This window comes from Bufo gargarizans, chromosome 2 (genome assembly GCF_014858855.1).
Source record: "Bufo gargarizans isolate SCDJY-AF-19 chromosome 2, ASM1485885v1, whole genome shotgun sequence".
NCBI classification, from domain to species: Eukaryota; Metazoa; Chordata; class Amphibia; order Anura; family Bufonidae; genus Bufo; species Bufo gargarizans.
Window position 1 is genome coordinate 343,254,956 of NC_058081.1, and position 25,599 is coordinate 343,280,554.

A 25,599-nucleotide genomic window follows, 5' to 3' on the forward strand; every position below is an offset into this window, starting at 1 on the left:
GACTTATCCAAAGCGACTTGGAGCTGTGATTGCCCAAAAGGTGACTCTACAAAGTATTGACTTTAGGGGTAGTGAATAGTTATGCACATTGACTTTTTGTTTGTTATTTTGTCCTATTTGTTGTTTGCTTCACAGTAAAAGAAAAAAAATCATCTTCAAAGTTGTCGGCATGTTCTGTAAATTAAATGATGCAAATCCTCAAACAATTCATGTTAATTACAGGTTGTGAGGCACCAAAATACGAAAAAAGTCAAAGGGGGTGAATACTTTTGCAAGGCACTGTAAAAGCCAAAAGCAGAAAGTGTAACTTATAGAATTCAACTGAACTGCAGAAACATATTACTATAAAATAATAAAAATCAGGGTAATGGAAGGAACTCAGGTGTTGGCAAATTTAGTATATTAAACACCATTTCTGAGCACAGCAGTGCCAGATTGGCACCTTTACCAGGTCTGGTCATATGTGACGCAGGGGTCTGTCTTGCACCATATGAAGCGGCAATCATCAATGTCTGATTAAAGTCCAGCAACATAACGGATAGCAGTCGTCCTAATAAACTAAATATATCAACATCAGAGGTCACTCTGTTTGCAGCACTTCTAGACCATTATTATTATATTATTTTTTTTAGCAATAGGTAGGGGCTGAGGAGAGCAGTAAAAACATACCTACTGTGGCGTTCTTATCATCAGGAATAGTGAGAATATGAAAGTTTTATTCAGCTAGATTCTGCTACAGACAGTGCACAGGGAATAGCCTACCTGTGAAGCGCTCTCTGCATTAGGGTGCATTCAAACAACCGTGCCATGTTTTGTGGTCCACACATGGAGTACTGTGTACAGTTCTGGGCTCCTGTAAACAAGGCAGACATAGCAGAGCTGGAGAAGGTCCAGAGGAGGGCAACTAAAGTAATAACTGGAATGGGGCAACTACAGTACCCTGAAAGATTATCAACATTAGGGTTATTCACTTTAGAAAAAAGACGACTGAGGGAGATCTAATTAATATGAGGGGAGATCTATCCCATCATCTATTTATCCCTAGGACTGTGACGAGGGGACATCCTCTGCGTCTGGAGGAAAGATGGTTTGTACACAAACATAGAAGAGGATTCTTTACGGTAAGAGCAGTGAGACTATGGAGCTCTCTGCCTGAGGAGGTGGTGATGGTGAGTTCACTAAAAGGGTTCAAGAGGGGCCTGGATGTATTTCTGGAGTAGAATAATATTACAGGCTATAGCTACTAGAGAGGAGTCACTGATCCAGGGAGTTACTCTGATTGCCTGATTGGAGTCGGGAAGGAATTTTTTATTCCCCTAAAGTGGGGAAAATTGGCTTCTACCTCAGTTTTTTTTTTTTGCCTTCCTCTGGATCAACTTGCAGGATGACAGGCTGAACTGGATGGACAGATGTCTTTTTTTCGGCCTTATGTACTAGGTTACAAATTGCGGATCTGCAAAGCATGGATATCGGTCGTGTGTGTTCCACATTTTGTGGAACGCGCAAGGCCGGCGCTAAATAGAAAATGGCTATTCTTGTCCAAGAATAGGAGATGCTTAATATTTTTTGCGGGACCGCGGAACGGAACTACGGATGCGAACAGCACACTGTGTGCTATCTGCATCTTTTGCGACCCCATTGAAATGAATGGGTCAGCGCCTGTTCTGCACAACTGCGGACCCATTCATATGGTCGTGTGAATGAGCCCTTAAGCGGATTTACAGCCCCTCCTAGTTGTGAATCTGCTCTGAGTGACAACTGTAGTGGTCTCCTAGTTTGATACTCTACATGTCACTCAGAGGGGAATGGCTGTGAAGCACCTCAATGCAGAGAGCAATTCACGGTGAAGCTCCACCTCCTGGGCACTTGCAACAGGAGGATCTTACACAATAAAACTTCACATTCTCACTACTCCTGATAATGAAAATTCCACAAAAAGTATGTTTGTACTGGTCTCTCCAGTCCCTAACTAGTGCTGTTAATAGTTTAGCATGGTAAAAACTGAAGACCAATCACCTTTAACTGGTGGTGTTGGAACAGGCACAATATCAGCTGTTGCTTCTCTTTTACTGGACCAAAAGGTAACTAAGGCCACAGCAAAAAAAAAAGAAAGAAAGAAAAACGGGTCTAGAAGTGCGGCTGATGAACAGAGTGAACTAAGACATTTATCAGCAGTTTAGCATGGTCAAAAGCGCTGACAGACTTCCTTTAAGTGGAGTCCTTTGTGACATTTGGAAGCGGGATAATTCCTGAACCAATCCTGCTGCACTTCCAGTTGCCACATTTGTGCAGGAACATGTAACGGACTACTGCACATAAGAAGACCTGAGAAGCCAGGCATTGCAGTATTTCATATGTCATGTATAAAGTTGGGATCTACTGCATCTAGGATACCAGTTAACAATAGAAATAATAAACTGTAATGAAAGAGTTAAGGACATATTAAAAGTTTTAAAGGGACACTGACAGGCCCAATTAGCATATTGAGTTATATATATCACAGTACAGATCATATAAAGTGTATTAGAATCATGTAAGTATCCCCCCTGCCCACCTTATAAATACGGAAATATAAAGTTTTATAACCTGCTTGTCCGGTCTCCAATCTGCCCAAGGGGCGGCGTTTCATCTGAAAATGCGCCCAGCCAGCCGCTCCCAACTGCCGTTCTGAAGCCCCGCCCAGCTCATCAATATTCACTTCGCTGGGCGGCGGCTACAACTCTCCAGGTCTCGATCCTGCGCATGGGCAATCGAATCCTCCTGGCATTGTTCGTGTCTAATCTTCTGCGCCTGCGCCCCGCCGTGGTTAGATCGCGCCTGCGTACACACCCTGCCTGCGTCCCCGAGCCTCTGCCTCATGCGCATGCGCCAGACACTGTTCATAGCAGCAGCGCTTCAGGCGCATGAGGCTCGGGGACGCAGGCAGGGTGTGTACGCAGGCGCGATCTAACCACGGTGGGGCGCAGGCGCAGAAGATTACACACGAACGATGCCAGGAGGATTCGATTGCCCATGCGCAGGATCGAGACCTGGAGAGTTGTAGCCGCCGCCCAGCAAAGTGAATATTGATGAGCTAGGAGGGGCTTCAGAACGGCAGTTGGGAGCGGCTAGCTGGGCGCATTTTCAGATGAAACGCCGCCCCTTGGGCAGATTGGAGACCGGACAAGCAGGTTATAAAACTTTATATTTCCGTATTTATAAGGTGGGCAGGGGGGATACTCACATGATTCTAATACACTTTATATGACCTGAACTGTGATATATATAACTCAATATGCTAATTGGGCCTGTCAGTGTCCCTTTAATCCCTGGGGGTCTGAGTGCCTCACCAATCTGTAGAATGAGGAGACAGAATCACAATATACCATTCTAATCTGCCTCTTTCTAGAGATTGGTGGGGGTCCCAGCACGATTAGAACTTTTGCTATGTTTTTATGAAATTGAAATTTTTGGGGAAAGTTAGTGACACTTCAATTATTCTTTTGTAAAACTGCATGTTTCAACTCGTTGTTTATGACACTAGTGTCTTATGAAGCAGTATTAGCATATGACAAATGTACAAGTGTGGGCTGAGTGGCGTCAGAGTCCGCCTATAATCCGCCCTAATTGTCTGCTCCACAAAGGTTCCAGTCCATAGAAGCTCAGCAATATACAAATATATACATTTCTATCTACCAATTATAGGGGTTGCCAGGGACATTTAAAAGAATGTCTTGTCCTTTGATTGATAACACTGACTGGAGTTGGATCCACATGTCACAGAAGTTTGTTTCCCAACCCCAGCAATTCCCTTTACCTCTTTCTTATCCCCAGAGATGTATCTTTATAGGATCAGTGACTGCGTTTTTAATTCAGATTGAGTCTGTTGATTTCATTACAAATAACTGGACCTGTCCTATACATTAATATGTTCTCCTGTATCTGCTTTTTTGACTGTACCCAGATGCTTCTTGGGGATAGTTTGATACCCCAAGTTTTCAGCGTTTGTAATATTACTGGGAAAAAAAAAAAAAACACAACACATGCCAGAATGGACTCTTGCCACACGGTAATCTTATGTTCAGTTGCTGTCCTGCAGTGATGATGGTGAGCACAGTGACTGGCTGCAGCGGTTACATGTGGGAGTCTCAACATTGTCACTTCAGGACAGCAGCAGAGACAGGCAGGAGCCCCGGAGCGGCGGAGGATTTTCCAGGTGTGTAATGCTCATATTGTTATTTTAGCACATCTACATTTAGGCACCGTTTTAAATGTCCCAAACAACCCCTTGAACACGGTTATCCAGGTCTAAATATAAAGCCATAGTCAGTTGTATAAGAGACCCAGGAGATTTAGAATAACCAATATGACCCAATGTCACTCCCAGATACAAATAAACATGACCTATTCCTTCATCTGCCCCCAAGCTTCGGCTTTTTTAATAGTCTAAAAAAATACTGCCAGTATTTTTTACTTTCTTTAAAAACATAAAACTTTTGTTTTCAGTAGTTTCTACTGAATAATTCATGTTAAAACTCTTTATAAAAGCATCTTATTTTCATTGCCCAAGTTCTCTATTAAGGAACCACTATTTATACAAGGGGTGGAGTTATTTAATGGTTGTCCTGTCTACTCCTGGGCCTCTACTTTCCCTCCTTGTGGCTGACTGAAAAGCAGCTTCCGAAAGATATTTGCGTAGAACGGTCCATACGCCTGCTTGTTGAAATTCACAATGCTCGCATAGTGGAATCCAATGAACTCCATCTCCTTACGGACAGGTGTAAGACCACCAGGAAGTACAGGAACATGTTTGTATGGGTAGGGAAGACAAAGAAATGTGGTCAAGTACTCTTGGATCCGTTTTTCTGGAAATTGAAAAGAAGGGATAAAAGAATGAATTGAAATAATACCTATACAAATCTATATGACCTGTGTGTACAATGTAAGTAACATTTAGAAATTGGTCAAAGTTATTTCAAAGGGTTGTACAGGATTAGATTAAAGGTGGTCGGTCGTGCAATTTCACATTTTTTATTAATTTTATATATATTTTTTTAAACCAGACCTCAAAACCAGACCTCAGAGTTGCCGGACCCACAATGGTGATCCATACTTACTGGTCCTTACCACTGGGCTCTTGCTCATGACCACATTTCCCATGCGGTACATCACTGGGTCACTTGCCACATGGGTGATTGGCTGCAGCAGTCACCAGACCTCCATCAACAGGATGTTGATTATGAGAGACCCGGGACCTGAGGGAGGCAGCCGAGGAGTAATGGAGCCGGAACCGTGCAGCAGGACCTAGGTAAGTATGATCAGGTTCTTCTACAGGTTCTACAACCTACAGTTTACAAAGTTAAAGTGACCCTAGATTTAATAAATGATACCTCAGAGACAATAAAGAAGAATGGAATAGCTCCTCAGTAACAGAATATAAAGCTCCAGGAGCAAGTAATATATATTGTAATAATATATCACTACCACAAGAGGGGTTTATGACCTGGCTGGATACTGTTTAGTTACTGAATTCAATGCAATACACCTTCATGCTCCCTCTAGTGGGGGTTGCAGGTAGTTATGGTGCTAGGCTTTATAGCTACTGTATAGAAAGAAATTAAGTGCAGAATTTTGCTTCTATTCACATTAATAGATCAAAATGGTATGTTAGGGTGGTCATTCACATGAAGGCATCTATACTCGGTTTAGGTCAGATCACACCATGCTCAGTATTCTGCAGGAGATGAAGTCTAGGTTACTGAGACTATGGTCACTTCAACAAAACCAGATTGCTGTCAAAAGTAAGGGCAATGTGTTAGGCTGGGTTCAGACCTGAGCGTTCTGAAACGAGCGCTCTGTATGCGCGATTGTACGGGCGTTTACAATCGCGCATACAGAGACAGGCGTGCACACATTGTCGCGCGTTCCCGAATATCTATGTGCGGGAACGCGCGACAAACGCCCAAAAAAAAGCTCAAGCACTTGTTTGAGCGTCGGGCGTTTTACAGCGCGATCGTACGCGCTGTAAAACGCCCAGGTGAGAACCATTCCCATAGGGAATCATTGGTTCTTGCCTGTTGTGCGTTTTACAGCGCGTAGGAACGCGCTGTAAAACGCTCAGGTGTGAACCCAGCCTTAAAGAGGTTTTCCAGGAGTTTTACAGTGATGGTCTATTCTCAGGACAGATCATCAATATCGGATTGGTGGGGGTCTGACCTCTGGCATTCCCACTGACCAGCTTTTTAAAGAGGCCATGACAGTTCAGTGAGCGTTGTGGTCTTTTTCTAGGAAACCCCTTGAATTTTGAGCACTGGAGGAAAATGAATTTATTATTTATTTATTAACTAATGTATTTTTCTTCCGTTTCCATTCCCTTCTTTTACAGGTCCGTATACAGAACCATTCCTTTCAATGGGGCTTATAAAAAAATAAATGACTGTGTGCATTTCGTTTCCGTATGTCCGTTCTGCGAAAAAATAGAACGTGTGCCATTCTTGTCCGTTTTGCGGACAAGGACAGGCATTGTTACAACGGATGTCATCTGTTTTTTTTTGCGGATCCGTGTTCTGCGGACCGCAAAATACTTAGTCGTGAGCATGAGCCCTTAGAAACCCCATGTAATAAATCAGATTGCCAAGCTTACTATGTACCATAGTTCCGTACGTACCAACTATGTTGTAGATAGGGTGGCTTTTCTCAGTAAGGCTGCAGATTTGTCCTTCCAGGTTACTTTTAGCCTCAGCGCTAAGTGCAGGTAATTCTCTTTCCGTCAGTGATTTGTTCATCTGAAAGGATATTTTCGTGCTCATTGCAGTAAGAGCCTCCTTCAAATTAGTTGTTCTGAAAGCATTGAGGGAAAAATAGTAATGTAAAGGGAACCTGTCGCATTGAACATGTTATATCAGCTGAAGGCAGCATGTTAATATAGAGCATGAGGAGCTGAGCAGATGGATATAGAGTTCTGTGGGAAAGATTCAGTACAACTTGGATTTCATTCATTTAAATTCCTGCTCATTCTAGGCTTTGAAGTGACAGACGGTTCCTATCAGTGACTGACAGCTATCTCTGTATACATAGTCATAGAGGGAAGGCTGTCATCACTGATAGGACCGAATCCTTGTCTTCAGTCAGTGACTGACAGCTCTCTCTGTATACACAGTCATAGAGGGAAGGCTGTCATCACTGATAGGACCTAATCCTTGTCTTCAGTCAGTGACTGACAGCTCTCTCTGTATACACAGTCATAGAGGAAAGGCTGTCAGTCACTGATAGGACTGAATCCTTGTCTTCAGTCAGTGACTGACAGCTATCTCTGTATACACAGTCATAGAGGGAAGGCTGTCAGTCACTGATAGGACCGAATCCTTGTCTTCAGTCAGTGACTGACAGCTATCTCTGTATACACAGTCATAGAGGGAAGGCTGTCTTTCACTGATAGGACCGAATCCTTGTCTTCAGTCAGTGACTGACAGCTATCTCTGTATACATAGTCATAGAGGGAAGGCTGTCATCACTGATAGGACCGAATCCTTGTCTTCAGTCAGTGACTGACAGCTCTCTCTGTATACATAGTCATAGAGGGAAGGCTGTCATCACTGATAGGACCTAATCCTTGTCTTCAGTCAGTGACTGACAGCTATCTCTGTATACACAGTCATAGAGGGAAGGCTGTCATCACTGATAGGACCGAATCCTTGTCTTCAGTCAGTGACTGACAGCTATCTCTGTATACACAGTCATAGAGGGAAGGCTGTCTTTCACTGATAGGACCGAATCCTTGTCTTCAGTCAGTGACTGACAGCTATCTCTGTATACATAGTCATAGAGGGAAGTTGTCAGTCACTGATAGGACCGAACCCTTGTCTTCAGTCAGTGACTGACAGCTATCTCTGTATACACAGTCATAGAGGGAAGGCTATCATCACTGATAGGACCGAATCCTTGTCTTCAGTCAGTGACTGACAGCTCTCTCTGTATACATAGTCATAGAGGGAAGGCTGTCATCACTGATAGGACCGAATCCTTGTCTTCAGTCAGTGACTGACAGCTATCTCTGTATATACAGTCATAGAGGGAAGGCTGTCATCACTGATAGGACCGAATCCTTGTCTTCAGTCAGTGACTGACAGCTATCTCTGTATACATAGTCATAGAGGGAAGGCTGTCATCACTGATAGGACCGAATCCTTGTCTTCAATCCTTGTATACACCTGCCGCATATCACCACCTGAGCGCCACCTCAACATCCCATCTGACTCTGGCTTCCTCATCCATGGACTCGACATATGGACCCCTAATCGTTTAAGGGAACGCAAGTACCATGTGCTTTAATAGCACTGTTTGCCTGTTATCTTGCACTGCTACTTTCTATGGTACCTACTGCACATCGCCTATACCACATCGTGGTTTAATTACCTATTTTTGTCCAGACTCTCTATGTGTGGTGTCCACTCTTATCATTATAACCAATTTGCAGCTAGTCAGGGGGACCTTTATTCGGATTATACATTATATATATAAAATGATATACCGTCACGTAGCCACTCTCTGGAATTCTTGAGAATTGGGGATCTGTAGAGTTCATCAATCCAGACCCCCACCTCTCGATCCACCACCGGCTACTTAGGGATCCCCTGTATCAAATATTCTGTTATCTTACTGACAGGTGTCACTATTCTTATTAGAGCCAGCGGTTTATATTGTTATTATCTAAAATAGTTCAAAAAATCAAAAATAAATTTTCTTGTACATAATATTACCTTAGTACCTTTTGGTGTCGGTTCTCCGTGAGCAATTTTGTCCCCTGATGAGCCTGACAACAACCAGGCGAAACGCGTAGGGACGGTATTGGACTTTTTTTTACCTTATATATATTCACCTTTTCTTTTGGATTGATGACTGCCACATTTAATCTTCTCGGGTACTTTTTCTTTTTTCTATTTATTATTTTGTGTAACTTAGTATAGGTCTTCTATCAAGTTTATTAATTCTTGTGTCCCTTCTCCCGCTAGGGTTCTTTAGGGTTTTTTAGGAGGTACGAGAGACGGGATCGCCCTTATCAGGGCGGCTATTCCGTATATAGGCAGGATCATCTACATCAGGGCCAGCATCAGGGACTTTTTTCCCTATAGGCCCAACATAACTGCTCTACCACCTCCCTATCAGCCTTAGACGGGTTATACCATCAGACCTACTTTTTGATTTCTTTTTTGTATTTACTTATTTTCTAATTTCTGTATAGATAAGGGTGTATTGACTTTTATTTAAATACAATTAAAGGTTATATTTTAGAATGGTGGTAATTCTGTGACTCCCTGATATATAACCTCATTCTACTACTGATTCCCCTGAACAGGATTATGTTCAAACTGTGAATGCTTCAGTCAGTGACTGACAGCTATCTCTGTATACATAGTCATAGAGGGAAGGCTGTCATCACTGATAGGACCGAATCCTTGTCTTTAGTCAGTGACTGACAGCTATCTCTGTATACATAGTCATAGAGGGAAGGCTGTCAGTCACTGATAGGACCGTCTCCTTGTCTTCAGTCAGTGACTGACAGCTATATCTGTATACACAGTCATAGAGGGAAGGCTGTCGGTCACTGATAGGACCGAATCCTTGTCTTCACTCAGTGACTGACAGCTATCTCTGTATAGTCATAGAGGGAAGGCTGTCAGTCACTGATAGGACCATCTCCTTGTCTTTAGTCAGTTACTGACAGCTATCTCTGTATACACAGTCATAGAGGGAAGGCTGTCAATCACTGATAGGACCGAATCCTTGTCTTCAGTCAGTGACTGACAGCTATCTCTGTATACACAGTCATAGAGGGAAGGCTGTCTTTCACTGATAGGACCGAATCCTTGTCTTCAGTCAGTGACTGACAGCTATCTCTGTATACATAGTCATAGAGGGAAGGCTGTCATCACTGATAGGACCGAATCCTTGTCTTCAGTCAGTGACTGACAGCTATCTCTGTATACACAGTCATAGAGGGAAGGCTGTCTTTCACTGATAGGACTGAATCCTTGTCTTCAGTCAGTGACTGACAGCTATCTCTGTATACATAGTCATAGAGGGAAGGCTGTCATCACTGATAGGACCGAATCCTTGTCTTCAGTCAGTGACTGACAGCTATCTCTGTATACACAGTCATAGAGGGAAGGCTGTCTTTCACTGATAGGACCGAATCCTTGACTTCAGTCAGTGACTGACAGCTATCTCTGTATACACAGTCATAGAGGGAAGGCTGTCAGTCACTGATAGGACCGAATCCTTGTGTTCAGTCAGTGACTGACAGCTATCTCTGTATACACAGTCATAGAGGGAAGGCTGTCATCACTGATAGGACCGAATCCTTGTCTTTAGTCAGTGACTGACAGCTACCTCTGTATACACAGTCATAGAGGGAAGGCTGTCATCACTGATAAAACCGAATGCTTGTCTTCAAATCCTAGAATGAGCAGGAATTGAAATGAATAAAATACAAGTTTTACGTAATCTTTTTCCATCAAACTATACATCAATCTGCTGACCTCTTCCTGTTCTAACATGCTGCCTTCAGCTCCGACACCATACACAACATGACATGTTCCCTTTAATTTTATTGCAAATATAAAATGTGCATAAAGAGGAAGGTCCTGTGATAGGACTGAAATGTTGCTGCCGGGTGAATAAATCACTTTTTCATTTTTGCATACATCTGGAGTGTTGCGGTCTATTTTTGCTTGTAGTTAAATGCGTAAAAATAGAAACATGAGTATGACAGCTCTAAAATACCACTTACTTGTTTAGGTCTTGAAGGAGAATGGCTGCGATTTCTTTCACTTCTTCAATAAATCCAGTAGTGCTTACAGGGCCCATTGCATTTTGGGTAATAAGACATACACATGCTACCAGTTTAACTTGATGCAGCTTGTTCTTTAAGTCTACAATACGCAGGTCATCCGTGATGACTGTCTGGAAAGGTGAAAGCCAATATGTAAACACTGGTCAGTATTCTCATAGAAACTGGAGGATTTATAGAGCACCCTGTAGTCCTCCAAGGACAGCGAGCCGCAGTGAGGAAAGTAGTGGTGGTGGTTATGGCCCGAGAGAGGGGTAGTAGTACTCACAGTTCCCTGTGGCAATCCCCATTCTAGCACTCCCTAGAGCCATGCAGTGACTATAGGGCACACGCTTTCTTCCTTCGGGGCACACCCTGGCATTTGGGCTCCGGCATGGCCTGGCGGTAGCTGGCGTGCCCTTCATGGTGAACAGTTGGCAGGATGCATGGTGGAGTCAATAACCAGGCCCATTGATTGTAATTAATAAGATCTTTCTTTACTGAACTGATGATAGGAGTTGTAGTAGCACAAAGGTCAAGGTTCCAAAGCATATCACAGTGTAGTCTTTCTCCCAATAGTGGAGTATAGGCGGCAACAATGATGTAGGTAGTAGTACTCCCTGACTCACTCGCTCTAAAGGGCACTTGCAGTCTCTCCAAAATAACCAAAGGCATGGAATTAGGTTCTTATTAACATTTTGCAATTCCCAGACTGAAGGGTGCAGATCTTAGACATGGATGCACAGTCCGTCTCAAAGTGTGGCAAGTGCTGAAGGTAATAGTTCTTTCCACAACAGCAAAGCCTTTCTACCAAAAACGAGCGAATACCTTACTGACATTATCTTGCACACCCTGAATGGTTTTGGGCCTTCTATAAAGTATGGTCTCATTCCTTCAGGGGTACTCTGGTAGTAGAGTTGCTCCTTTGGCGGCTGTAGCCTCAGAGATATAGGTTCTCTGGACTCACACACATCCTTCCTGTAGCTCTGCTCAGACTAGACTCCTCAACTAGCTAACCAGGGGATGGGCTAGGTCCATCACCCTGGTAACCTAAGCAGCCTGCCAATATGTTAGGATCACACAGTGCATAAAGAAGTGACTGCTTTAACAATAATTCACAACATTTAACTTGGCGACATTAAATTAACTCTTTTCACAATAATTAACCCCTTGCAGCAGTCCTCTGGGGTACTGCACAAAAACAACCTACCTCTGGCACAAAGCTGTTGTAGTCCATATGTAGAAGTTTTACAAAACCACTGTTCAGCACCAAGGTAGGGCTCAGGTTGTCCACAGACACTCCATTTGCACTGGATGTGCCCTCTTCAGCTTTTGCCTCTACTGCATCTTTCATAGACTGCTCAATCCATTTGATGGTTTGATTCAGTGCATCTACATTAAGATATAATCAGATTAGGTTATCCAACAAGCGTAAACCACTGGACCAGGGGTTTGGTTTGATGTCTATTTATTTAGGCATCTGCTCTGGGGTCAGATTTAGAGATGTGGTGTATGATGCCTCCAATACCACCATCCTCATTTTCTGATTATGTGTTTGATGTGTTTGATGTGTTTGATGTGTCAGCACCCACATCTTATTTAAAGTAAAAGAGGAGGCTATAGTGTGGCTACCAGCACTGGACAGTGAGGGACTGAGAATATACCATGTGTTGGAGGATGGTGGCAGATCAGAGACTTCCCCCACCCCCTCAAGTAAGGGTCCATTCACACGTCCGCAAAATGGGTCCGCATCCGTTCCGCAAACCCATTCATTTTCAATAGGGATGCAAAAGATGCGGACAGCACACAGTGTTCTGTCTGCGTCCGCATCCGCACTTCCATTCTGCGGCCCCGCAAAAAAATAGAACATGTCCTATTCTTGTCCGCAGACACAGACAATAAAAGGCAATTCTATTATAGTGCCGGCCATGTGCGGTCTGAAAAATGCGGAACGCACATGGCTGGTGTCCATGTTTTGCGTATCCGCAATTTGCGGGCTGCAAAACAGTTGCGAACGTGTGAATGGACCCTAAAGCTTCTGGGTGTGCCCCTGACCATAGTATCCGGTTATATAACTATTTGCTATGGAATAGTGATCCCTACATTGACATATTGATCTATGGTGTATTAGAAACCTATTGGAGGCCAATTCAACAAATACAAAAGGGAATATTGGTCTCAAATTTTAACTGAGTGTAATGCTCACAGCAGGACTGACTTTTATTTATAATAACAATTTTTTATTTGAAAATGTTTAATATTTATTATCCTGTAGTATTCATACACTTATATTAGGGATGGAATTGGGGAGCCTCAGAGTCCACACAAATGGATGACCCTCAAAGAGCATAAAAGGGCTAAGCAACCCAATGTTGTGCCATGAAAGAATTTAGAGAAGATCATACATACCGGGGGATTTTTCAAGTATTTCCTGGAATTTGACTCTCTCATATTCTGCTAACTGGCGTTGAAGCTGTGGTCTAATGTTATGGATAGTGTAATTCACCATGTCCATTTTCATGAGGTCTAGCACATGGAAGACATCCCTGAGGATAAAACGGTGAAATAAGGCGAGACATGAAGTGAGTATTCAGAGCAAGGACACCAAGTATAGCCTGGCCTTCGCTGTGCATGAATTCATGGCAAGCCAGGTATACTCCATACCCATATATTAAAAAGATTAAAGTCATATAAACATCTGATGTAAATAGTTTTTTATTTTTGGTGAAATTCTTGCTTCTAGCAGAAATGCTTTGTCGCCTGCTGTTTGTAAAAGGATGGCAGCAACTGTATTCGGTTTATAGATATTGTTAATGGTCAGATAACATAGCTGAACCCGATTTAAGGGGGTTTTCTAGGTTCAGAGCTGAACCCGGACATATGCCCCTAGGATATCAGCATCAGAGCATTTCATGCTCTGCACCCGGACGACCCCTTTAATATCAGGGAATTGCATACATAAAAATGCACTGGTCAGAAAGGCTACCTTGGCATCTTTTCTCACACAGGACAAAGTTTGGGGAATAGGATTCCCACTGCCATGTTCTATCATAAGAGTAGCCCTGCTCATAAAGGTTCTGAAAATAGAAGTATATTAAGGAATTGACGTCTAAGTAATTCCATGGTGTACAGTAAAAGTTGAGATGTGACTATAGCAGTAAACAACTCCCGTCTCTGTCCCTTTAGTTTGTCAAATATAGAGAGGGAAACACGGACAGTGTACTTGATTCACACAAGACAGAATTACACTAGCAGCCCCTGTGGCGATCCTTAAATAAACTGATGAGTAGAACACTATTAATAGCTTTGCACGTCCAGATTCGACCTTCAGACAGTCGAAAAGTCCAGCTTCTAGATCAGGCATGCTTAACCTGCGGCCCTCCAGCTGTTGCAAAACTACAACTCCCAGCATGCCTGAACAGCCTACAGCAGGGCATTGTGGGAGTTGTAGTTTTACAAAAGCTGGAGGGCTGCAGGCTGAGCATGCCTGGTCTAGATGTATGGACATGGAGTCACTAACCCAGAAGGAAATTTACTTTCCCTGCACTGGCACAGCAGTGGAACTCAGTGAACACTTGATTTCTGAACTATAAATGTATTTTCTAATGCAAATATATTATTTTAAATGCTTAAAATTTAGTGAGAAGGGACACGGAAGTGCCCCCCCCCCCCCCAAATGCTAAGAATGTAATTAGTCTTGAGCGAATTAAGCTTCGATCCAAAGTCAATTTGTTCAATAACTTTGACTTTAATGCTGTCGCCATACAGCATTAAAGGGTTTCTGTCATCAGAAAAATCGTTATGTAGCTGGCTGACATTAGCGATGTGCTAATGTCAGCAGAACATAACTATGTGACTTATATCTCCCTGCCTGCCGCCGTTCACGCTAAATAATTACTTTTATAATATGCCAGTGCTAGTGGGGCGTTGCTGCAACACCTAGAAGCTCCGTCCTCTCACCGTTTGGCACGCCATTGTAAAGGTGATTGGCATCTTCTGTCTCCTCGCCCCGCAAATCCCACACCTGTGCCGTCCAGTTTAGTATTCGGCGCAGACGCAGTGAGGAGACTGGCAGCAGGCGAGCGTCCTTCACTGCCTGCGCCTAATACTAAAATGGACGGCGCAGGTGCGGGATTTTACGGGCACAGAGGAGACAGAGGATGTCAATCACCTTTACAAGGGCGTACCAAACGGATCCTCTAGGTGCTGCAGCAACGCCCCACTAGCACCTAGAGGCTCATTAGCATATTATAAAAGTCATTATTTAGCGCTAACGGCAGCAGGCAGGGAGTTATAAAACATACAGTTATGTTCTGCTGACATTAGCACATCGCTAATGTCAGCCAGCTACATAACGATTTTTCCCATGACAGAAACCCTTTAAAATGTATTAGCTCCTTAAGGCCAAATTTTGTTTCACCCAACGTTACGCAGGACTTCGGTGAATTAATTCGGTATTTATTTTTGCATCTTTTTTTTAATTTAATTTTTTTATTGTTTTTATTGACATTTTTTGTCGCAATGCAGAATATCCATGCATTTGCATCAATAGGATCAAAAAAGACATGTATCAACTGTACAAATATATCAGGAATAAACATTACGACTCTTTAAACTGTCAAACGCGTGTGTTTTATTAGTTTATAGTAGGTCATAATGTATCTAGTAAGTTAGCCTATTTCTGCATCTTTAAAAACATTTAAAATTAGGAATTGAAAGTCAGCTTTGGTACTGAGGTAACAGCCGGTACCAAATCAGACTTCGGACTTCTAATTTTAAAATGTTTTTAAAGACGCAGAAGAGATTACCAAAATAATTCACCAAAGTCTTGCGCGACTTCAGAGGCAATATATTTTAATGCTTTATGGAGACACCATTAAAAACGAAGTTTGACCGAATCAACTTTGGATCTACATCATGTACATAAAGTCAGTGGCATAGCTTAGGTCGTAAAAAGTAACATTTTCAGTTTTTTTTTTGTTTTTTTGTTTTATTTTTTAAAAACAGAAAATAAATATATACTAACCTCAGCATTTGTACAATGTCTCCGCTGGCTTTCAGCTTTTTAACGTCATCATCTCTAACAGGGGCACATAACTTCGACATTATATTGATGATATAACTGCCAAGCTTTGGAATATCAACAGCATTGTGTTCAGCCTGTTGTCTTAGCAGGTCCACGTCTAGAACTTCACAGATTTGGGTCCGAAGTCTGTTTGTACCAGGAGTTAAGAAGGAAAGGAGAATCTGAAGTGCAAAGGGACATGGAAAAAAAAGGACATTGAATATATAGTGCTGTAATCAAACGTGTGCACATGTATACACAAAACCACAAGACCTAAGATCATGCTCCAGGATTTTGATACTGAGCCATAGGTCATCAATATCGGATCGCACCCTCTCAGATCAGCTGTTTCCTTGCAGCCTTAGGCTACTTTCACACTAGCGTCATTCTTTTCCGGCATAGAGTTCCGTCCTAGGGGCTCAATACCGGGAAAGAACTGATCAGTTTTATCCCAATGCATTCTGAATGGAGAGCAATCTGTTCAGGATGCATCAGGATGTCTTCAGTTAAGTCTTTTTGACTGTTCAGGACGGAGATAAAACCGCAGCATGCTAGGGTTTTATCTTCGGCCCAAAAAAACTGAATGCTGGATCCGGCATTTTTTCCCATAGGAATGTATTAGTGCCGCATCCGTCCTTCTGGTCTGCGCATGTGCAGACCGAAAAAATGTGAAAAAAATAAATGCCGGATCTGTTTTTCCAGGTGACCCTGGAAAGACGGATCCGGCATTTCAATGCATTTGTAAGACGGATCAGGATCCTCATCAGTCTTACAAATGCCATCATTTGGAATACGTTTTGACGGATCCGGCAGGCAGTTCTGGCGACGGAACTGCTTGCAGGATCCCTCTGCCGCAAGAGTGAAAGTACCCTTAGCTGCATAAGTCAGCTCCATTCACTGTGCAGAGGATGAGGGTGGTAACTCCAATCGATGTCAATGGGAGTAGCATTACCTTTATCAGCTCCATCAACTACACAGTGGACTGAGTTCTGTAGTAAAAACTGTGGGGTGTCAGAAATATGAATGAACTCGCCTGATGATGGGCCCATCAATATCAAAATTCTGGACCAAAAATATGTTTACCTCTTTTATCTCATCAAAAAGCTTGATGGCATGTTCATACACTGGAGGATCCTCCTTAAGATCTGACTCCAAGCAATCCCAGAATGCTTTGTGGACAATCTGCTTTACGCGTCCTTCCAAACTATGAAACATAACAATAATGGTAAAGATACTTATTTATGTGTGTATTCGTGTACATTTAGTGTCCAAGACTGTTGCATATTATGCCATATTTCTTAGTGTCTCCTCCTTCTGTATGGGTAACAATCATGTGGTCAACAAGATTAAATTGGGTAACATATTTCCACAGCCCAATTGTGTTTAAGAGATGCTGCTTATACATTGTGTGCAATTTTCTATATTTTTTTTTAGCAACTTCTCTACAAGCAGAGACATTGCAATCAAATTATATACAAAGAGAAATCAGAACCTTTTAGACCTTTATTATACAAATCTCTCTTCTTACTGTCTGCCTATAACCAATAATGTACACTATAAAGAAACAATTCTTACTTCTTGTATATAACCAATAATGTACACTATAAAGCAGGCATGCTCAACCTGCGGCCCTCCAGCTGTTGTAAAACTACAACTCCCACGATGCCCTTCTGTAGGATGATAGCTGTAGGCTGTCAGGGAATGATGGGAGTTGAAGTTTTGCAACAGCTGGAGGGCCGCAGGTTGAGCATGCCTGCTATAAAGAAACAATTCTTACTTCTTGTATATAACCAATAATATATACACTATATTTGAAAGACTGGATGAGCTTGGACTTCAGTAAATACGTTTTCATGAACAGTTAAACTTGTCAGACTTGTTTATTTTCAGCACATACTGTAGGGACTAGTAGTCTTATCACTAAAGATAATTTACCAGTGGTGGAGGGGACAACATTGTCCTCAAGCACAATGGCATACATAGAGAAGTAGGCGCCAGAAGGATCAAACCAGGCCCCCCACACAGGACAGAAGGGTTTCCACCTAAACACCTTTCAATTGGGCCATTTTTTCCACTGCCTCATTTGCTAAAAGTTGTTCCTTTAGAGGGTAGAGTCCTGACCAAGTTTTCACCCCAATAGAAGAGGAGATGATCCCAACTAAGACTGGGCCCCCTCTAGCCCTGGGCCCCATAGCAGTCGCCTGGTCTGCCGCTATGGTAGTTACGCCCCTGCTCAAGCACTTTTTGGAAGTTTCTCCATAGAAACTCACTGCATAACCATTATAAAAAAAGAGTATATGGGTACAAATTAATTAAAAGCATTATTTCAATGTACTATTGTGCTATAATTATGTGTCTAGCTAATACTGCTATAATTAAATTTCAAATAATTGAACCGACATTTAAAATTTTCAATGAGTAGGGTAGACTTTGCCTGGTGTATGTGCATCTATTCAAGCACATCTGTAAAATATGGTATAGAAACTGCTTCCATTGTGAAGATAAGCACCAGATCTCCTTTCTAAAAGGAAAATGTTCTTATATCATAAGCAGAATGGGAAATGGTTGATTTTAGAGGGGTGGGTATTCTATGGTATTCGCAGTTACAAAACTGGTTTTACTTGCTAGGTGAAGAGGAAAAATATGGTAAATACTGATTCCAGAAAAACAAACCAGTTTGCATCTCTATAGGGAGTTAAAGGGCAGGCAAAATGTGGTGTAGCCGAGGGTTAACCAGATAAGTGGTAAAAGTCCCACTATACATAAAGTACCTCAAATTTAGCAGGTATCGCAGCTCAGCCCTATTCGCTGTAACGGGGCTGAGCTGTCCCTAGGCCATGTGACGTCAATGTGGCATAAGCAAAGCTGTGTGAAGCACCGATACATTCTCAAACAGCTGATCGGTGGGGTTCCAGAGTACAAAATCATCAATAGAAAAGTCTCGGAAAACCCTTTTAACTCCATATGCCAATCTTATGGAAGCATAAAGGGTTAAACTGGACTGCAGCTGTATGCTGTTCCTGGAACCTAGCTGAAAGGGACATTTGGAAGTAGTATTGTGAGCTGTTGTCTTTCACTCAGCCAATCATATTCACCAAGAGTCCTCAAAACTGCTTAAAGGGACACTGACAGGCCCAATAAACATATTTAGTTATTCCTATGCAGTCATAGATCTATTAAAGTGTATTCTAATGATATAAGAGTACCCCCTGTCCGCATTGTAAACCATGTAAAAACAACTTTATATTCATCTGTCAATCACATTTCTTTATGGCCAAGGGGCGTTTTTACTCCTACCTTTGTGCCCAGCCGCGCCCCAACTGTCGTTTCCTACCACTGCCTAGCTCATTATTATTCACTGCGCTGGGCGGCTCTTACATTCCCCGATCCTGTCAGTTCCCGCGCATGCCCGATAGATTCTTAAGGGCATCGGCCTCAATCGGACCATCTGTGCATGCGTCGGCACACTCCCAAGCCTGTAATTGAATGCGCCTGCGTCCGATCTCTCCTCCAAGGCACTCGTATCCAGCGCTTCAGAGCGCTGATGTCCTCAGAAATTTAGATGGTTAATGCGCCTGCGCCGGCCAAGAAACTCTTCTCTCGGGAGACAGGATCAGGGAATGTCAGAGCCGCCCAGCGCAGTGAATAATAATGAGCTGGGCGGCGCTAGGAAGCGACAGTTGGGGCGCGGCGGGGCACAAAGGTATGAGAAAAAACGCCCCTTGGGCATAAAGAAACGTGATTGACAGATGAATATAAAGTTGTTTTTACATGGTTTACAATGCGGACAGGGGGTACTCTTATGTGATATACACTTTAATAGATCTATGACTGCAAAGGAATAACTAAATATGTTTATAGGGCCTGTCAGTGTCCCTTTAAAGTGCATCTTCTCATGCCGGAGAAATCATGAATATGTATATAATTTTAACTTTTACTCCAGGGCATAAAAACGTGAAAGCAGTAACTATGATTAATCGACTAAGCCAGAATTAATGCAGCCTACAGCTGGCTTCAGCAGTCACGTGTAGCACATGCTAACATCACCACTAAGACAAATGATTGGCTGCAGTAGTCATCACCCAGTATAGCATGTCATCACTATAGGAAAATGAGAACTGGATCATCAATACTTGAGTGGCAAAGGAGTTAGCAGGTAAATGTTATATATTTCTGCAACTAGTTTAATTTGTTTAACTCTCGGATAACCTCCATAAACCACATCTATAACCCCCACATGAAAATAAGCTCAAATATCATGAAAATAAAAAATACCTACCTATTTTTGGGGGGATCTATGGTATCAAGATTAAAGTTTTTATTAGCCACAATTTCATGGGCTAATAATAAGTTGGACAAGTTCCTTGTGGTTGACATAACTTCATCAAAGGATGTTGTTCTTGGTGGGCTTGCTAATAAACAGAAAAAATAACACAATTGTGAATAATAAGAAGCAGTCATGAAATGTCCAAGAAAGAGAACAGACAGAGAAATATCCACTAATGGTAGCTGAAACAAACAAAGTATCCGTCACTGCTGGTAGCTAAGTCTGGGAGAATCATCAAATATCACTGAACTGGATTTAAAGGAAACGTGTCACCTGTCAGTTAAAATCAGATAGTAACATGTTTTTTTTTTTTCTAATTTGTTTTTTTTTTTTACTGTAAATTTTTTTATTTCAGTTTCTGAACAGGATTATAGGGGCTTGCCTGAGCTGTTCTTAAAAGCATTATGGCAGACCCAGGTCCATAGACACAATGGACAGGAGGAGACCTCATCTACTTCTATGGGAGAGTTTTCTTGTGTAGCTTGTGTTTCGATGCCCAGGCTTTCATAGTTTTCACTTTCCAGCAGTACCTTATTACTAGCAAACCACTAGAGAAACCTGCCTGGGGGTGGCATTGCACTTAAGGCGCCCATACATCTTCAGTAGGTGACTGAAGAACAACTCTCTCCTGGCTTTGGCTGAAAGCTTCTAAAGTTTCAATGGGCAGAGAGGAGAAAGCTGCTGCTGAACACCCCTGGTGGTGGCTTATCTCCTTGGAGAACAAAAAGATTGGGTGTTGAAATTCAATACATTCCCTGACATCATCTGGGCATGGACATTAGATTGTCAGGTGATCCTGCTGTTTTTGGTGGGTTTGGCAGATAACAGTTTAACGGTTATGCTACCACACAGATTGAGAAAGGGATCCTTCATGGTGACTGACCAAGTCAACGTATACGCAACTTCTAAGTGTATGAAGTGACCTGTTCAAAAGGTCTGCTTCCTAGGACTATTCTAGAATAATGTCCTAGACTTGTCCAGTCAACCTCGGAGAGGTGTAGAACAGCTGCCATATGTTGGAGCACCACAACAACATGTGCACATTCCTTTTAAGTGTATACGCAGAAAGCGGCTATGCATTATACAAATACAAGGTATGAAACTATGAATACAATTCATGCATCATAATGAATACCATCCACAACTGACTTACACACAGGAGAAGCGTGCTTGCTGGACGTGTCGCTGGTAAAACTTTCCCTGGGAGAATCGCTGTCACTGGAGGAACAAGCCATACTTTCCGACAGGCGTGATCCATCAGAATCGCTCATCCGGTCCTCATTTCCAAAGGATTTATCATCACTAAATGGCATTTTAGTATCTGCAAAGACAGCATATTTTACCTTTGACAATAATCACATAGCATTAACAAGATGAACAGGTTGAATGACTAAGTGCTAGCAATGGATTCGGACTCAAGTGTCATATACCCTGATGATCCTCCATTAAAGGGGTAATCACAGACTTTACTATTGATAGGTAACACTATCAATTAGTCTGCAGGTAAATTTGAAAACCATGACAATCTATAGGTTGGTATGGTTCCAACTGCAATGCATCTGCAACATTTGAACCCATCCTTACTATGACCAGTTAAAAAATAAATAAATAAAAATGTAAAAGTTCCCTAATGAAATACTCAAGCTACTTCAAAATAATCAGTAATTTTTTTTATTACAGAGTAAAGGCCTCTTATGATTTGTTGTGCGGCAAGGGCAAGTGATCATTTCAGTAAATTGGGCAGACTAGATGGGCCAAATGGTTCGACACATTCTATGTTTCTATGAAGAAAAAAAGTGCGTAGTCTTACTAGCTAGAGAACATAGTTAAGCATCTTTTCGGTGAAGTTTTTAAAAGACGTTGCCTGGGATGTAAAAAAACAAACAAAAAAAAACACAGGAAGCAATGTGACAAAATAAAATATAGATATAGTAAGCCACGGCACTCAGTTGTATTGCAAAATAGTGAAGATTCTTTATTCCATCCAAAATTGATAAGAAGCCATTGTCCAAAGTTTCGGTCTAACCTAGACCTTGTTCACGGCCGTAATATTGGCAGCCAAGTACGGTAGTTGTAGGGAAGATGACGTGTCATCACGCCATCCTCCATACAACTACTTGGCTGCCAATATTACGGCCGTGAACAAGGTCTAGGTTAGACCGAAACTTTGGTCAATGGCTTCTTATCAATTTTGGATGTTGCAATACAACTGAGTGCCGTGGTTTACTAGATCTGACTTTGAACACCATTAACCACTGAGCACCACCTTCAGCGACTAGCAGTGCCGATCAAATCTTTCTCTATAAAATAAAATATAACCATCACTCACTTTTTAACATACTCTGCTGTACATATCTAGCATAATCCCTAAGCTACGTCATTGCTACCACCGTTGTTACCCACAGTGCATTAACTGCTTATTTACATGTGGATAACATGTGCTCCAGAATGAAAGGTATCTTTACATTGAGCTAGTTCTGCAACACATTCTGGGAGATTTATCAAAACTGGTGTAAAGTTTAGCAACCAATCAGATTCCACCTTTCATTCAGGAGCTCTGAAAGTTTTGATAAATCTCCCGCACTGTGCCTGGCTTTACGGAGAATGTCCTAGAGAAAGACTCCCTTTAACTGGCAAGTAATGGATATTTTTTCTATTATCACATGGTCTACGATTAGCCTACTTTTTTAGAATTTCAGATAGCCCAATGTTTGTTTGGCTACTCTTATCTTTTTCCCATCATGCAACTTAACACAGTCAACAAATGAGGCTCTCAAGCTAAAAAAGGAACCTTCAGAGTAAACCCAGAGAAGTATAACTTGTGTAGGAGGCACCTCCAAAACTAGGTAGTACAAAAGTATCTGTGCTGAGCGTTCCGGTCAGTTGTGTGAGAATAAAATAACGTGTGGTCTCCTAGCAGTCAGAAGTGGGCAAGATAAGCTGCTGGTTTATTATGGTAACAGGTCCTAGCAGTGCGAAGGAAGAGACCACCCATCTGTGGTAAGTGTAGGAGGTTCTGTCTGTACTCTCAGGAAGGGTGGTGTCACATACAGCTCACTTGTCCTGGCTTAGCATCATTTACAAGACTTTCTCTTCCATCGAGTCTAGCTCCACTCTATGCCTGGCACTGTGGTCCCTCAAAAGTGTAGAAGCCTAAAGTTTATACTGAAAGTTGAGATCTACATATTCTAAAATATGCTTTTTTATGGTATCAGCCGCACTCTTCCCATTCCACCCAGGTGGTTCAACTAGCAGGAGACTGCATAAGGGTTAATACCTAGCTGGTCTCAGTTTGGTTTCTGAGACCACATGAAAAGGTGATCATTTGAGATCTGTTCATATGGGGCAGTGCTGCATGGTGGCTTTTGTTGCTGTGAGGCTGTGCCTGTGGGCCAGTGTGGCTCAGTGCCAAGTGACATGTTGGGGTAAATTAATGTAGGGACCCACTCGACAGAGGTCACCTTGATGTGGTGCGTGGGCTTATTATGCATTCTGATCAAAAAGTATACAAAGTGCCTTATGTACAGATAATACATTTTGCTGAGAAGCAATAGACCAAAGCATATAGCATGTGGATGTGTAATCCAAGTTTTCTCTTTATAAAAGGAGACCTATACATGTAGGGTTGTCACTGTCAATACCATTAAAGGGGTTGTTCCACCATAAGAACACATCCTGTATCCTGTGAATAGATCTGATTGATGGAGGTTTGACTGCTGGGGTTGCCACCGATTTTCCAATTGTCCATATTGCCTTCTACGCTGGCTTGATTCATTTTCCCATCACATTATACTCTGCTCATATCCAGGAGTTGTGACCACCCAGCAATCTACTATAGGAAAAGCGCTGGTCTCTCTGGTGGCCTGGACCATGGGACCAATACGCATGCACAGTTCCCGTCCGGCCACCTCAGCGGTGGCTATAACCCCTGGCAATGAGCAGTGTTGAAGTGATGGAAAAATCGCTCCGTTTGCCCACCTCTTTTCACGCCCCTTCTTCTCTTGATTGACAGGGCCAGGGCAGCGCTGCTCTCCTCCCGCCGGCCGTGTCTGCAGTGTAAATCTCGCGCTGTTCAGTATTCGGCGCAGTGAGAAAGCCAGCAGCCGCCAAGCGTCCTTCCCTCACTGCGCCTGCGCCGAATACTGAACAGCGCGAGATTAACACTGCAGACACAGCCGGAGGGAGGAGAGCAGCGCTGCCTGGCCCTGTCAATCAAGAGAAGAAGGGCGTGAAAAGAGGTGGGCAAACGGAGCCCCCCCCTCTTAGAGGCTAATACGCACATTATAAAAGTTTGTTTTTCTCAATAAAGCCTTCAGGCAGTGAGATGGTACTAATATAGTTATGTTCAGCTGACATTAGCGATGTGCTAATGTCAGCCAGCTTAATACCCATTTTTCAGGTGACAGAAACCCTTTAAAGAGAAACTGTTCGGTATGGATCTCTTCTGGTTCAGGTGTAGGAGAAGCCGGTCAGACAGAGGACTTCCCTCAGCAAATCCTGCGGATTCTGACAGGATCCTCCAAACCGGATCTAACGCCAAGTCTGAAGAATGTGGCCCTGTCCCCTGTAAGGGGCACCAAGGTTCTATGTGGGATTTACACCTGTTAGGTTCTATGGACAGGCAGCATCAGATGGGGGTCTTGTTTGCCCCTCATCTCACTTCTCTACTGATACAGCGTTGAAGTTAGGCCTGTCTTACACCAACAGGTTAGAGGACAGATTTCCTGACCAATCATTGGTCAGATCCAGTTACACACACAGATCTGCTGTTATACACACCAACTATTGGACAGATCATGAGTCCAGCTAATTTCTCTCAGTGATGGGAAGCAGCTGCAGGCAGGAACACTGCCCTGGTCATCAGTGCAATATACAGACATGGCTATAGTGGGAGGACTGCCTCTTCTGAGCCACCCAGGTCTCTGCCTGTTGTGCTGGGACTTGTAGTCCTACTGCAAGCTGCAGCACTCCCACCTGTTTACCCACCTGTCACTTTACAGAGCAACAATCCGAGGGCACTGGCTGGTAATCAGGACGGGTGTCAGTCAGGTGTTCGAGTGCTGGCCGGTTCCGAAGGTCCTAAAGAAGTATATTCTCCCCTGAGTGCAGCGCCCCCTGGCGGCGAGGGTAAGAGCTCCGGTGTCCTGTCCCCGCACTGTACCGCAGCACAGGTTCACTTCCAGCAGTTCTGATGTTTTTGTTCAGCTCACAGCTGATCGATGGGGGAGGTGTGGAACGTACCAAACAAAGAACATGGGCGACTGTGAATAGAGAACGGCTCCTTCGTGTTCTCCCCGTCGACTATCACCTGGAAACGTATGGGTTCGTAGTACGGGCAGTCTCTTATACAAGTGTTTCCGTGTGGGAACGTTAAACAGATGAAAATGAATATAAAAAATC

The 25,599-nt window shown here is 42.8% G+C and overlaps 1 protein-coding gene across 1 annotated transcript; it reads right to left on the reverse strand.

The window, feature by feature from the left end:
* Positions 1-4,575: 4,575 nt before the first annotated feature.
* TCP11L2 (t-complex 11 like 2) lies at positions 4,576-25,599 on the reverse strand. Its single transcript, XM_044277375.1, has 10 exons — positions 25,186-25,599; positions 21,353-21,520; positions 20,152-20,284; positions 16,956-17,076; positions 15,834-16,054; positions 13,217-13,353; positions 12,018-12,199; positions 10,769-10,941; positions 6,647-6,819; positions 4,576-4,844 (listed from the first exon to the last, which is right to left on the reverse strand). The coding sequence occupies exons 2-10, from the start codon at positions 21,510-21,512 to the stop codon at positions 4,609-4,611; spliced, it is 1,536 nt and encodes a 511-aa protein (XP_044133310.1). The 5' UTR covers positions 21,513-21,520; positions 25,186-25,599; the 3' UTR covers positions 4,576-4,608.